We start from the raw sequence: 15,172 nt of genomic DNA, 5'->3' as shown, positions 1-15,172 counted from the left end.
ACGAAAAGTAAGCGTAACTCTTAGGGGTAGATTTAATTCCCCGCGTTGGGGCGCATCATTACTGTTGGTACGATAATTTTAACACAAATTTCTGCTCGCGGCTCAGGGAGCTGGGATCAGTGTTGACAGTTCCATACTTATGGTAATAATGTGCATCAATTACCGTAGTAGCGATAATGATGTGTGCCCTGCGTTCTAAAGAACAATGCAGGGAATTGAATCTCCCCCATACTTGCCTAGTGTCCCGCATTTTTGGGATTTCTCCCGGACTCCCAGTAGAGCAGGGCAACCTCCCGGGGTTCCTGACCACTTCATTAGTGGTGGGGGCAGTGCTTAGGATGCGATTCACTTGTCATCACGCCGCCACCCACTGCTGTAATGGGATAGAAATTGTGATGATAGATCAGGGGGCAGAGCCAAATGACACCCCGCCCCCTTTTCACAAAAATCCACCCAGGTCCACCAATCACGCATTCGTTCTGACCAATATTGCCCAATTTCTAGTGGAGCCAGTCTCGCTTCATCATAAGACCCAACCCCCTATCAAGGTCCGCAGAGTGGCACTAGTACCTTATAAATGTATTCAGATGAGGCCTGAAAACAGATAAATCTATGGGGCATATTCAATTCTCAGCGGAAATGACAAATCTCGCGGTCCGCGCACGATTACCGTTATTACGGTAATTGTGCGTGGAAAAAACGTTAATACGGTAATTTTCTCGCTGGATTTCAGCTTGCAGCTCCCTGAGCCGTGAGATGAAATCCAGCTAGCTATTACCGTGTTAACAGTAATAGTTTTTCCGCGGCGCGGAAAAAAAACAATTGAATATGCCCCTATATGTCTGAACGTTGTACAGAGGAGGATATAGCAGTTAACTAACTATTAATATATAGTTGCCTGTTTACCTCTTTCCTCTCCATTTGGTTTTAGGGAAAGTATACCTTCTAAATGGACATGGTTACATTAAGAGAAAGCGATTTGTATTCCGTATAGCTACAGTACATCTATGTCATATATATGATAATTCTGTTACAGTGACAAATGTATATGTGGGAGATTTCATACATCAACTATACCATAATTATTTAAAGCAGGCCCATGAAACTGAAATTAAATCAAGGGCTGAATTAGGCGAGTATAGTTCAGGATAGCGTTACTTCTAAATGTAAACTTTTAGGTTTATATTTAATATAACTGTATTGATGGTATACTGTAGATTTTAGGTTAAAAGAATGAAGAATAGGGTATTTTAAAAAGAGTTACAGAATGGCTGAAGACTGTAATTTTGTATACGAGAGCATCACATGAAGCCCCAAAAATGCCAATTTGATGTGACTAAATTTAGGACAATAGCTGATTGCCTTAAATGATGGTATGATCATTCAAATATTATTATTTTCAGCAGTAAAGCAAGGTAAGCATAAGCCTTGTAGAGCCCCCAATTTTAAGTGCAAGAGATGGATATATAAGCAAGAAGAACGTTGCTGGGACCCACTAAGATCATTGTATGAATAATCTGTAATCTGTCTACATCTTTAAAAAATGTGAGCCCAAAGCGCTATAAGACTAATTTTTAATACGTTTTGATTAAGTCACCCATGGGATTACAAGATGTAAGTAGAATGTGATGCTCTCACACACTGAAGCACTTCCAAGTTTTTACATCTACTGATCTCCTGTGCGATGACCACGCCCTTCCTATTTTATAGGAGCCAAATTAAAAGGTTTCTACAAGTATCCCAAGCAATGTGATGTAATGCTTGCTTTTCTTGGAAACAATATTTTCCTGTTGTGTTTTTTATTTTTTACTCTGAAATTGTTTTAGTATTACTCATACTGTTTTACATTCAACAATACCTCTCTTTTAATTCTTCTAGTTTAATGCCCTGGTTACAAGTGGATGGCAATTTGTTGTATCTTACTCAGGCTGAAGAAATCCGGGCATACCAGCTGCATCCTGATGGAAGCGGGCTTCACAGAAGACCCTATGCTGTGTTCTTGGGTCACCAGGAAGATGTGTGTCGCTTTGTAGTTACCAATTCTCACATAATCAGTGGAGGAGGGTGCGTTGTTCTTTATAAATAGAACTTTTAAACATTTACAGTTTGTGCAGAGATCTACCTTTCAAATATACATTTAACATATAGAGAACTCGTACCAATGGAAATAGCCATATACTCATGGGCCAAAGCATTTTCAGAGATGATTACTGAAAGAGCTTAGAAAACTAAATGTATTTCCACTTGCTAATGGTAAGACTTCATTAATAACCTAGTGTAAATAGCGTAACCCTGCTGTATCCCTTAACAGCGGTGCTCAAACCGAGTCCACAAGAGCTACCAGCAGTTCATGTTTTCACGATATCTTTTATCATGCACAGGTGCATAGTTACTAACCCAGCCAATGTATTTGGCTGGGTTAGTAACTATCCCATCTGTTTCTACTGACGGAAATGCTGAAAACATGACCTGCTGGTAGCTGTTGTGGACTGGGTTTGAGCACCTCTAACAGGTCATGTTTTCAGGATTTCTGTCAGTAGAAACAGATGGGATAGTTACTGACCCAGCCAAATAGATTAACTCGCCTGTGCATGATTTAAAAGTGATCCTGAAAACATTATCTGTTGGTAGCTCTTGAGGACTGAGTTTGGGTACCTCTGCTTTAAGATATTCACTTTACTAGTCTGTTATATGCAATTGTTTGTTTATTTGCAGGAGTGAGTTTCTTGGGAAAGTAGGTTCTGTACTCCTAGAAGTTGGGAGTTAGGGGGTTGTTAAAAATATTATTTAATATACTTGATTAGGCAGGTTGCCTGTATGGTACTCTGTGATGAAATTCTCTAAGTATAGCTTTGTTAGGGGCTGCTGTTTGTCATTCCTGTGTTATTTTAGTGTTTTTGATCTTTTTCTGTGTGGCTCCCATTCATCATGGCAGGTTACAACTTTTGCCCTGACATGTAGATTTAAGACAATGTAGTTCTTCAAAGGTACAATGTAGCCGAAGCCTAAACCTGGGCTGAGGTCATGGCTTTTTGAAGATCCACACTAAAATGTCAGTATGAGCAGAGGAGAGTTAGGAGATAATCCCCTTCATAAAGGGGATAAATGGTCTGACTCATTCTACGGCAAGCTCTATTGCATTGCTTAAAGGTGAGTTCAATTATTCAGCCTGCTGAGGCAGGTAGGAAGTGCAACACTACTGCATCACCTTATACATAGGAAAAGCCTTGAGACTTCAGCCTGCTGATCCACTCCGCATCCTCCAAAGTGGTGTGAAAAAGGATTGGTGTGGAATTTCTTCTAGATTCCGTGCTGAAATAAGCATTCATGGACATGTAAAGGAATTATATCAATTATGTTTGCTTTCAGAAGAATTTTTATAGTTTGAAACATTATAACTATGATTACCTTTGATCCCTAAATGTTGTATTTTAAGTATCTTTTTCCTTTGGTATCACCCGTCTTGCTATTTGATACATGAAAATGATTTTAGAGCTTTGCCAGTAGAGTAAATATTATTATAATGGAAAATCTAAAATAGTCTACACACTGAAGGCAAGGGATAAACATCTGGAATTGAAGCCATTATACATTGTAGATGTGCAGAAAGGGTTTTTATGAAATTGTATTTGTATAGGTGTCAATCTCAATGTGAAGTGAATTCTTGACTGATCAACATCCTCTTATTTATAGTCTAATTTAGAATTACAGGTTACACATTAATTGAATGCAAATGCAAGATTTTGTTGGGGGAGCCTCACTTTTCAGTAAAATAGAGTTATTGTAACCTATAACTTTCAGTATACTTTACACTGAGTAGATAATGTAAACTAAATAAGAAGCTGGTGCACTCTAAATAATTTACTTGAGTTTCTGGGTATAGTGTGGTGGTATGGGATGCTGCTTTTGAGCCTCAACCTGCCATATTAATAAAGGTTACACTAAGGGGTATATTTACTAAACTGCGGGTTTGGAGTTGTTGCCTATAGCAACCAATCGGATTCTAGCTGTCATTTATTTAGTACATTCTACAACATGACAGCTAGAATCTGATTGGTTGCTATAGGCAACATCTGCACTTTTCCAATCCCGCAGTGTAGTAAATATACCCCTAGGTATCTTTTACACATTTGACATCTATTCCTCAACAACAGGAGAGAAATTGAGTGAAATCAGTGCTCAGACCAAGATCTAAACCTAGACGTAATGGTGCATCTTTGTGCCGCTACCGCATCCTAAACACAGGTAGATGTTGGCTAGGTTGACCAAATTGGCCTTGCATTGTAATGTGTGCGACCTCCTTCTGTCAAGCAGAATATGAAATGACTGGATTTAAATTTGTAGAATGAAGAGTCTGGTTGGCATAGCACCCCCCAAATGGCTATACCTGTACATGTGTCCTTAAAGATCAATCCCTTTTTTATCTACTGTACCTATTCTCATCCCAGCCTTTGGAAGACCGGTAATATTTATCTACTTTAGAAAGTACTTTAATATCCGCCATTGTTAACTGAGGAACCCTAATAGTACGCTTTTTTATGGTAAAGCCAATGATCATCTCTGAGTAAGAAACTGATGGAATCAGATCTCCATAAATGTGGCACCAGTAGACGGGTATATATAGGTTGATGACCTGTATATAATTATCATACACTGGAGTTGAGCTGCTAAAAGTGAACTTTGTACATCTTATAATAGTTTCTTGATTGTGATGAATAGCTAGCACCTTACATCATTGGACAAGTCACTTTTGTATTTTTCTACCTAAACAAAATCACAAATAAATAAAATAAAGATAATAGATGTAATCCTTGGATATATTCTGTATGGTATTTACATTGTGTATGTGTTCCATTTGTATTTAATTATTGTTCTCATCCTGTTTGTACATAAAGCAGACATTATACCAGAAATTTTACTTTAGTAAAAAAAAAAATACAAAATAAATAGTCAGGACAATTTTCCCTTTGATTCAGTGAATAAATCTCTAACTATGATGTTACTGCAGGGATGGAAAGATCGCCCTTCATAAAGTTCACAGCTCTGCCAGTATCCAGTTCACTGCACATGAGCAGGATGTGAATTGTGTGGATTGTCATGGAGGAATTATAGTCAGCGGCTCCAGGGACAGGACAGCAAGGGTAAGTTCTCCTGAAACTGTCACTCCATCATTCCATGTGGTCGCCATGTCCAAATATGCTGTGAATGAGGCAGATCGCTCTTCAGTAAAACACACAACTCTTGCTCATATTGAATCATGTTAGGCAAAAAGGTATGTATGATGGGGAGAGCAGATGAGCATGTGCTACACTGCAATTCTCCTTACCATACTTATTTTACCATTCCTAAAGTCCATCAGGGTACTCTGTTCTGACCATTATTTGGAAGACATTCCTTGACATTCTGTCACATTAACTCATTCCTACCAATAGCCGAACTTTAGTGTATGATCCTCCTTTATATAACACACTTCATCAGACCTGATGATTAGTAGTTCGGAAATAACTATCAGTTAGTGTTGCTACCTTTACAAACCACAACTGAAAGGAAATATATATATATATATATATATATATATATATATATATATATATATATATATATATTAATATATTAATGTGTGTTGTTTATTATTTTCTTTGCACCTGGAATATGATTGTGCAAATGTCAGTCATTTAATATAATTACATGTTACCTATTTTTCTGATACCTCTTCATTTATACACATAGGGGGGTATTCAATTGTTACCGAGTTCGCTAAAATACTTGCGCTCGAAAAATATTACCGTTAATACGGTAATTACTAACTGGATTTCTGCGAGCTGAAATCCAGCGAGTAAATTACCGTATTAACGGTATTTACACGCAGATTACCATATTAACGGTATTTACGCACAGATTACCATATTAACGAGCGCGAGTATTTTAGCGAACTCGCTAACAATTGAATACCCCCCATAATGTCTATACCCTTTACAAGAGGCAGATAGGGATATACCATAGAGGAGGCACCTCATAATAAGTCATTGCTTACAGGTATGGGATCAGTTATTCACAAACCTGCTTATTAGAAGTTTTATGAAAACCTGAAAGATTAGGAAGAATTAAATGATGACGGCTGCTCAGTAATAAGTGTGATCACAGAGCATTGTATCCTACAGTCAATCTAAGGAGCACTGATAAACAGTTTAATAAGGAGATGAACTCCAATGGCGATGTGGGAACAGACAGGAGTCATTTTCAATATGGTATCAGCATATTTTAGGCTTGGTGTTTCAAATTAGGAAAAAAACCCTTATCTGGAAAACCTTTAAGACTCAAACATTCTGATACCTGTATAGTAGAATCTCCAACACTTATTTAATGAGAAGGAAAATCCTTTGCTATTTTTTTGGGGTGGTCTGATAGTTTAACATTCAATTAATAAACAATCTATAAATATGATTTTTTTATTTTTATTTATATTTTTATAATAGTAATAATCAGTGGAGGAAATGGGCTAATATACATGGATATGCCATATTGCCACTTTTCCTACAGCCTTCATTGCAATGCTATCAGATTCCATTCACTTCCATTTCCATACCGCCACTTCTAAATTTACAGTTTGACCACTGGTAATAAGTAAACCTAATTATATGTAGTTTTACATCTACTGCACAGGGCTCAAACAGTTGTCACATTTATAACATATGGTGCTGTATTTACCATGTAGGCAACTAGGCATATACCTGGGGCAGCATAAATGGCTTTATGTTGATTTTTGAGTACTGTTTTATTTTTATTTATTTATTTATTTATTTTTTATTTAAACCTTTTTTACTAGTAAAATTCATAGACAATGGTGTATGGATAGACTGAGATGGGCATGTGAAACATTATAACCACTCATCTCGGGTCTAGTTACCCTATTCCCCATGCCTTGGGCATCAGCAATGCTAACTGGCAATGTTTGCAGTTTTTATTCAGGCTGTAAATTTATGAAGTGTTGGTTTATTTAAAAACCATCATATCTGGAAGATTGAATAAGGTAGTCTGAGGAAGAGACGTCCGGCATTGTTACAACAGACACTAGTCTCGGACAGATCTATTTTTTTTTTTCTACAGGCTGTTGTACAACTCTGTAAAACACTTCCAGGCAGTGTCTGCTGGGAACAATCTGAGATTGCAGTTAAAACACTCAGACTTGTTTCTCCAGAACAATTTCATGTCCCATTCTTTATTCCACGCAGAAATCTTGTTTCCAGCTGGTACATACTACTGTTTCTCATATGGGAATTCTTCCTGTTTGATCTAAACAAGCATCTTAAAAGGGCTAATGATCAAGTCCACTTTTGAATACATTCCAAGTCTATTTTAACCATTGTACCTTCAGAACTTGTCTACATCATTTCAGGTCTCTCAGTGAGAATTCTTGCTGACGTCTTTCTTTGTTGTAGAGAATGGCTAAACTGAAGGGGTGTTGGTTTAAAACCATTCTGGATAATGTCAGGAACTGTACATGACTTTTGTCATATCTACAGCAATTATTTTCCGTTGCAGGTAGTCCGAGAGCATTAACATTTTGGTACAGTGCATTGTCCACTTTTTGTTATGAGAAAATGATCTTTCATCATCCCAAAATAGTGATATTACAATATAGACAATTTAAAAGACTAGCGTACGGTACATTTAAACTTTGTCACTGTCAAGGACCTCAAGTCACCACTCATTCAAATAAGCCACAAATTGTATTTAAAGCCGCACTTGTCTGTACAGGAGGAGCACCCAGGCTATTGGTACCTCTTTTACAGACAGTTCCCATCCACAGCACTATACATGCTATTTAGGACTGCCCTCTAAGGTCTGTACAAGGTAACACAGAGGGGCGCAAAGGAGGACTCCTTGCTGTTCCTATGACCCCAAGGGAACAATTCCTTTTCATGCTTTTGTAAAATTAGATGGCAGTAAATCCATGTCATCTCCTCCTTGCGTTAAACATATTCTAAGGATCTAGCGAAGAATCCTCTGGTAACTTTTCTCAAGTTGTGCACTGAAATTTTTAGACTGATAAGAGTTCATGTCCAATATTTATCTTCATTTTCTGCCTTGTAAAACAATAAACCTCTTACAGCAGCCACCCATGGCCTAATCCTGCTGCTGGGCTAAGCGACAATTTGTCCAATTTGCCAAACAGTTAGATGAAGAGATGCAGTTGGGATGAACGAATGGCGCCTGTTAGTGCAGTAAGACGATGACTGCACACAGGCTGATAGCTGTCATCTTCAGACTGGATTTACCAACATGTCTGACAATGATCTAGTTATTATTAATGGGCATTTTCTGTCATAATGAAATAATAACTATGTATGGATTAGTTTTATTTGTCTAAATCCAACTTCTAGTCAAAACTAATATCTGATTTGGTGGGTATGGGTTGAAGTGGTGGTAGTCGGCATATCGATGCTGACTACCCCGACAAGACTCACCCCGACGTGACTATTCCTAAGGAGCTGGTTCACGACCCTGCCCGATGACGACTCCTCTTCACTCCGACAGCAGCCAATGACGATGAAGCAAGAAGGCGGCTGCAGCTGATGACGTCATTGAGCATGCCGACGGCATTATCGCTGTTGTTAAGGGGGTGAGGTAGGTATGCACCCAAATACAATGTATAATCCTTTCTAAAATACATTGTACATGGGTGCATACTTACCTCACCCCCTTAACAACTGCGATAATGCCGTCGGCATGCTCAATGACGTCGGCTGCAGCTGCCTTCTTGCTTCATCGTCATTGGCTGCTGTCGGGGTGAAGAGGAGTCGTCATCGGGCAGGGTCGGGATTCAGCTCCTTCGGAATAGTCACGTCGGGGTGAGTCTTGTCGTTCATCTCTGCATCGATATGCCGTACCACAACTGGTTGAAGTGTATGTTCTTACACAACTTTAAGACTGTATGTTCTCCCTGTGTTTGCATGGGTTTTCTCCGGGAGCTCCATTTCCTCGCACAGTCCAAAAACATACTGGTAGGTTAATTGGCTTCTGATAAAATGAACCCCAGTCTGTGTGGCAGTACATTTAGATTGTTAGCTCCAATGGGACAGGAACTGATGTAAATGATTACCTATTCTCTGTACAGAGCTGGGTAATATGGCTGTGCCATATAAACGATAATAAATCATTAAAAAAAAATAAGTACAATCCCTCCGGTATGCTTGACCTATTTTCTCCGAATGCATGCAAAGTCTTCTGCAGTATAATGTAGTACAGGTGGATACATCTAACCATGCCTTGTATTTTACACTCTGCATTTATTTATACATGAAGTGATTCTTCAGTCACAGGAGAGGAGTCACAAGTTAATGGGAGCACTAAATGCAGAAAGTGTGGCTAAGACAGAGGACTCTACAGAGTGTTGATTACAGTTAAGCCCAGAGAAGCTGCTAATGTACATTCCTCACTGATAGTCAGGAGATAGGCTGCTCCCAGCAATATTTTTAACCTGTTGAAGATATGGAAGCTTAGGCTAGTTAAGCTCGCCACCTTCATTTGGTTACTCTTGGTGCTATACTAAATTCCTGTTGACATGAATAAAACACAATCCCCTTTGTCATCAACAAACACGTGTGTAAAAAGAAATCTGAAGATTTGGGGGATCTTTTGTACAAAAAGAAGCAGATTAAGTGTAAAAAACAAAAAACAAAACAAACGTTCATCAGAGAGGATCTACAGATTACCGGGAAAGCCAGATATGTTTCATTCAATTACATTTCAGAAAGCTCTTAGTATTTTCAGAATATTTCAAACATTCCTCTTTTTACTATAAATCTGTTTTCTAGAAATCCTACAGATGAATGTAATCTTGCTTTATTCCACCTTAGAATTGGTGGAAACCTTGACATGCATTTGAAATAAGTAGCTTAACTTAGCTACCAATAAATAATGTGGAGTTTTTCCAGCCATTAGTTTTCTTGAATTTGCAGCTGTATAATGTCTATATTAAGCAAATAAGGCTGGCAAATGTGCTTATTCTACCACGGTGCCCATATTTGGGTGCAGGCCCACTTTCCTCTTTTAGGAAGCACTTCCTTGTGGATGCTTCATGTGACCATTTTTACTAACTGAGATGGAAAGGTCTATGCTGGAAGAAGTTAGAATGTCTCTTCAAAGTCCTGTCTACTAGGATTTAGGTCCACTCCGTTAATTAATTACTCCTGTCTTCAGTTAATGTCGCATTTTTCATTTTTATTGTGTGTGTGCTTTATTTTTGTTTTGTTTTTTTGTTTGCCCAATGGCTGAATTGTGCCTCTAAATGCGTTTTCTCATATAAAATGAGCTGGTTGGTACATAATTGAAAGTAGTGGCCAATGGCTATTTATCATGTAATCGTATAAGGGAAAGTCCTTTATGACTACCCGCTAAACTAGGGCCACCACTGCAATCTCCACCCCTATTAAATGTCTTGAGGACCCAGCCCACATTCACCAAGGAAAACCCCAATCCACCCAGATCATCTTGCAAGAGGGAGTGAAATTTGTGGTCAACTCCGTCTTGGCTTGTTAAGCCATTCTCTTTACTGTGTAAAATTGCACAGAAGTAGCACAAAAGTAGACACAGGACGTCACAAAATGGCATTTGCACAGTAGTCCCTTCATTTTTGCAGCTTCGTAAATAATGCTTACTGATTGCATAGCCACTATATTTGCTGAAGGCCCAAGTTTGAATCCTAGTGTAGTCACCTTAAGACTAATTTTATTTTAGAAATAGAAACTCACAACTCCTATTACTGATCATCCCAAAGGTTGTATGGTTTGGCATTTAAGTATTGAGCGATTTTCTTATCAAACAGAAACGCTGCCATTTTGCAACCGCTGATGGCACCATAAATGTTCCCTGTTTCAGTTTTGTTGCTTGCAGGGTACTGTATCATTTTGTGTCAGCATTGCATTTTATCGTAGAGTCCAGCGAATCTCCATGGTTACGTCCGTCAAAGGTACGATTACTGCATAGAGAATGCAGACGATTCAGGCCAGAGGGAAATTGGGGCTCTGCCACAGTGATGTATGTACTGTAAGGGACAACTCTTTTGCTGAGAACTGCAACATTCTTTCAACAAAGTAAAAAAGTGCCAAGTTCTGGTTGGCTGGGAAAGATAGAGGATTGGGGAGCTCCTATCTACCCTCTCCAAGCCATCTTGAAACTCTGTAGGTAACATGTTAGAAACGGTTATATGTGCTGTCTTTTTACCAGAAGGTAGCAGTGATATAAATTGGTACTCTTTTGAGTATCAAAATGTGTTGGCTGAGAGGATATAAAAAGAAAAAATATGTGAAGATCTTTTTAAGTTTGGGGAGGGTGGCACCCTTAACTGCTGTGTATTTACGCAATAAATTTAGGAAAAAAAATGTTTTTTAACATTACAATAAAACAACTTTTATGCTGGGAAACAGAGGTGGAGGTCACCTAACCCCAAATACTCTAGAATATTTTAAAAATGTTTTCACTACCTAAATTTAGGGCTAGGACAAGGGAAACATGGAAGCTTGAGCGCGTTCCCTATGTTTCTTAGCACTTAAGTAACTCAATTAGGATTATTTGTAAAATGTGTGTTTTTGTCTGTTAAATGAACATACCTTTACATCGTTGTTTCCCACAATTGACTATTCATATTAAGGCTCTATCTCACGGTCTCTCATATACAATAGGGGGGCACTTTATTAGGTAGCCAGGTACAGACATTTTAAAACTTTATTGTAATGGAATGTTGGTCATTTTTTTTTTTTTTAACGAATAAAATTTTTATTGGTTTTCCAAGGTTTTTTCAAAAGGGGTACAGAAGAATAAAAGAGGGGGAAAAGGGTACATAAAGGGGATGGAACACATACACAATATACTTGAAAAAAAAAAATTCAGCATCAAAATCAAATGCATCTGACTATACGTTGTATATATATGGCTTGACTAATACTTTACACACCTTTAAACAAAAGATCATTCACCAGCAACATTGTCATTAGAGGGCGAGGGAAGCGAACGTGATGGATTTCCCTCCCCATTCGTCACATTATTATGCCAGGCTCTCCACTTAATCAGCGGGGACGATGTTGACGTGGAATATGGGACACCCAGGGTTTCCATTTCGAAATTGAAATTAATTTTGGAGATTACTTTGGCCAGGGTAGGGGGAGAGGCTGCTTCCAAGCCTGAGCTATAGCTGCTTTGGTTGCTATCAGTATCTGGCCTGTCACGTATCTATCCCAACTGGAGACAGAGGGGGGATAATATTGCAATAGAGCTAACTCTGGTGTGGGGAGGACCGAGTGACGAAGGACTGAGCTTATCAATTGAAAGGCCTTATTCCATATAGGCCTTATTACGGGACATGACCAAAATATATGGAAAATATCACCACGCTCAGAACAATTACGCCAACATAGTGGGGATATGGAAGGCCAGATTTTATGAAGTTTGTCTGGGGTAACCTACATTCTATTCAATAATTTTACCAGCATCTCAGTATGATTAAGGCACTTGGACATTTTAAAGGAGTTGGCGAAAATATGTTCCCAGTCTTCCTCCGACAATTCTAGCTGAAGGTCTGATTCCCATTGGATCTGAGGTTTAGACTTAGGAGCGATATCAAGACTCAATAGGGTTTTATACCAGAGGGTAATACTGGCTCTACTACTACCTTTAGTTAATGGGGAGTAATACCTGGTTAAGGGAGGGCCTATATGTTGGTCATTTTTCATGAATGTATCACAATATGTTTAAAATGTGTATTGTGTAATATTGTGTAATCCTTTTGTCTTGGTGTAAAACTTGCAGGTGTGGTCCCTCTCGTCCAGCAGAGATTGGCAATGTCTGCATACCATTCAGACAGAGGACAGAGTATGGTCTGTTGCCATAAGCCCTCTATTAAGGTAAGAACAGTACATCATTATTAGTTATTAAAAAAAGAATTCAGCTATAATATCCTGTGACTTTGTCTCAAAACCATTTAAAAATAAAATAAATAACAGTCATCTTAAGCTTGAACCATTATTTATAAAACAAAATTAATCATAGTCTTATCTACTGTCGCTAAAGAAGAGGTAAGAGCTCATTACCGCTACACTACAGAGTGTCTCTTATGGCTCAAAGCCTGAAACCATGTGCCGTTTATTTGTACTGGGAGAGCAAATATCCTGGGCTTTCTATAAAAGAGGAATTGGGAACTTCTCCAATCATGAATGGTCTACATGGTCATCTAGCAAGAGGGTCAGCAACAAAAGCCGGAGGTTCCATGTGCCCCCGGAGTGGCACCCAAGGGTGTCTGAAAAGCTCTAGAGAAGTGGCGACGCCCAAGAGATTAGTTGCCCCCTTTGAATTCTTTCCTGCTTGACCGCTAGACTTCTGGATCGGTAGATGTTCTAGCCAAAGACTTGGGCTGTAGGCAGGTGATTGGGGAAGGAGGTGTCTGACAAACATTGCCCCCATGAAAGCCTTATAGCACAGGGGTGTCAGTAATTAAAGGGGCCTATCACCTTTGAGGAGAGGCCCCAAGGACTGCCTCCTTGGGTACTTTTTGTGTGTGACACACTTTTTAGACCTGCAGGGACATATATGGAATGATTTCCAATGCACAGTTCATTGACATGAGGATGAAGTCCCTATTTTTGTGGGGTTTTGTGAGACAGTGCTATTTTATAGCAAATATATGTAAATATGTTCTGTTAGAAGAAGGGTTCACTCCACTGGAGACATTGAGCAAGGATCATGGTGCCTATGACTTAGAGGTCAGTAATAAAGTTCAGTTCACTGTCCTACATCTGTTGCAATGGACAAAACGTCTGGGACAGAAGGGCCCCTGCACCCGGATCCTTTGTAGCTGCCACACACACTGCTCTCAGCCCTGTACCAATTTGCCATCTCTTCTGAGAAGTGAACTGTGCCCGCAGTCAGCCGGGAGCTTAATGGGTAAGGCATTTGAAGCCCCAGAATGCCATGTGTATGATCTGGCATTCTAGAGCTCCAAACTTAAAATTCTGCTTAGAACGGAAGGGAACACTGAGCTGAAGTGTTCAATGTTTAATTATGTTTTAAGTAGCTTATTTATTAATATATACTGCTTTCTTCAGCTCCCCTGTGGGTAGCACATGGCTGTCTGAGGAAAGCAAGCTTTTAGTATGTGTGCTGTTCTTTACAGTGCTGCAAACTAACGGCTATTACAGATGGGATTTTTACAGTTAAAGGACAGCAAAACCCCAAACGTCAACATTTTAAATCATGGCTGTAAAGTGCAGCACATAATCTTTTCCATTACAATTGTGTTAAAAAGTGTGTTGAAGTATATCCTCCCCTGCATTATAAACAGCAAGAAAAGGGCAAAAACAAACACACCTATTTACAGCCTGAATCCGGTGACTGAACAACCCGATAAGTAGCTAAGGACAGCATTTGGTGATCCCTGGTAACTGATAGACAGAGAGGAGTTCTGATCTTTTTAAAAAATTATTGCTTTATGTCTTTTGTTTTGTTTTTTTGTTTGTTTTGTTTTTTAAACAAGTTAATCAATTTTACCATGCTGAACATACATTTGTATTTAGTCATTTTAGATACCGTTACTGCTCAGGCCTTAGTACATAAATATGTAGTAAGTATTTCAATAGTGTGCATGATTCATTAAGGAAAGTAAAGCAAAAAAAATGAGTAACTTTGTACCTTGGCAAAACCATGTTACAATGCAAGGGGTGCAAATTAGGTTATTACATTGCACATAATGAAAATACTGGCTGTTTTTTTCATATGGGACGCATATACTTGATATTTTTATTTATTTTATTTTTACTGAGACTAAAAGTTGATCTAGGACATTTTAAACATGTTTCCCCACATTTTAAACGTACCTCCCCCTCCAATGAAACATGGTTTTGCCAAGATGCAAAGTTACTCCTTTTTTTTGCTTTACTTTCCTTAATGAATCAGGCCTAGTAAGTTTACTTGCTATTTAAGATTGAATGGTGCTGAGTTGCACTTGAAAGCCACAAAATGCTGTGTTATCTCAAGTCTTTGAATGCTACGTCACACTTGCATCTAGAGAGACCGGGTAGAATAGGTCATGCGTTGCCCGTCTCATTTAGCTCAGGTTATAGATTGTGTAATTCTACTGAATTCAGGATTTATTTCTTCTGCAGACTAATGGGTTTTAAAA

At 38.7% G+C, this 15,172-nt stretch overlaps 1 protein-coding gene across 2 annotated transcripts in view; it reads left to right on the top strand.

The window, feature by feature from the left end:
- FBXW4 (F-box and WD repeat domain containing 4) overlaps positions 1–15,172 on the top strand; it is a 147,550-nt gene that overhangs the window by 41,529 nt on the left and 90,849 nt on the right. For both annotated transcript variants that reach the window (XM_075216280.1, XM_075216279.1), the window contains exons 3-5: positions 1,879–2,064; positions 5,009–5,141; positions 12,808–12,902. In XM_075216280.1, the coding sequence (XP_075072381.1) occupies positions 1,879–2,064; positions 5,009–5,141; positions 12,808–12,902 (414 nt within the window). The remainder of the gene's footprint in view (positions 1–1,878; positions 2,065–5,008; positions 5,142–12,807; positions 12,903–15,172) is intronic.

This window comes from Mixophyes fleayi, chromosome 6, assembly GCF_038048845.1.
Source record: "Mixophyes fleayi isolate aMixFle1 chromosome 6, aMixFle1.hap1, whole genome shotgun sequence".
NCBI classification, from domain to species: Eukaryota; Metazoa; Chordata; class Amphibia; order Anura; family Limnodynastidae; genus Mixophyes; species Mixophyes fleayi.
This window is presented reverse-complemented; position numbering and strand designations above follow the sequence as displayed.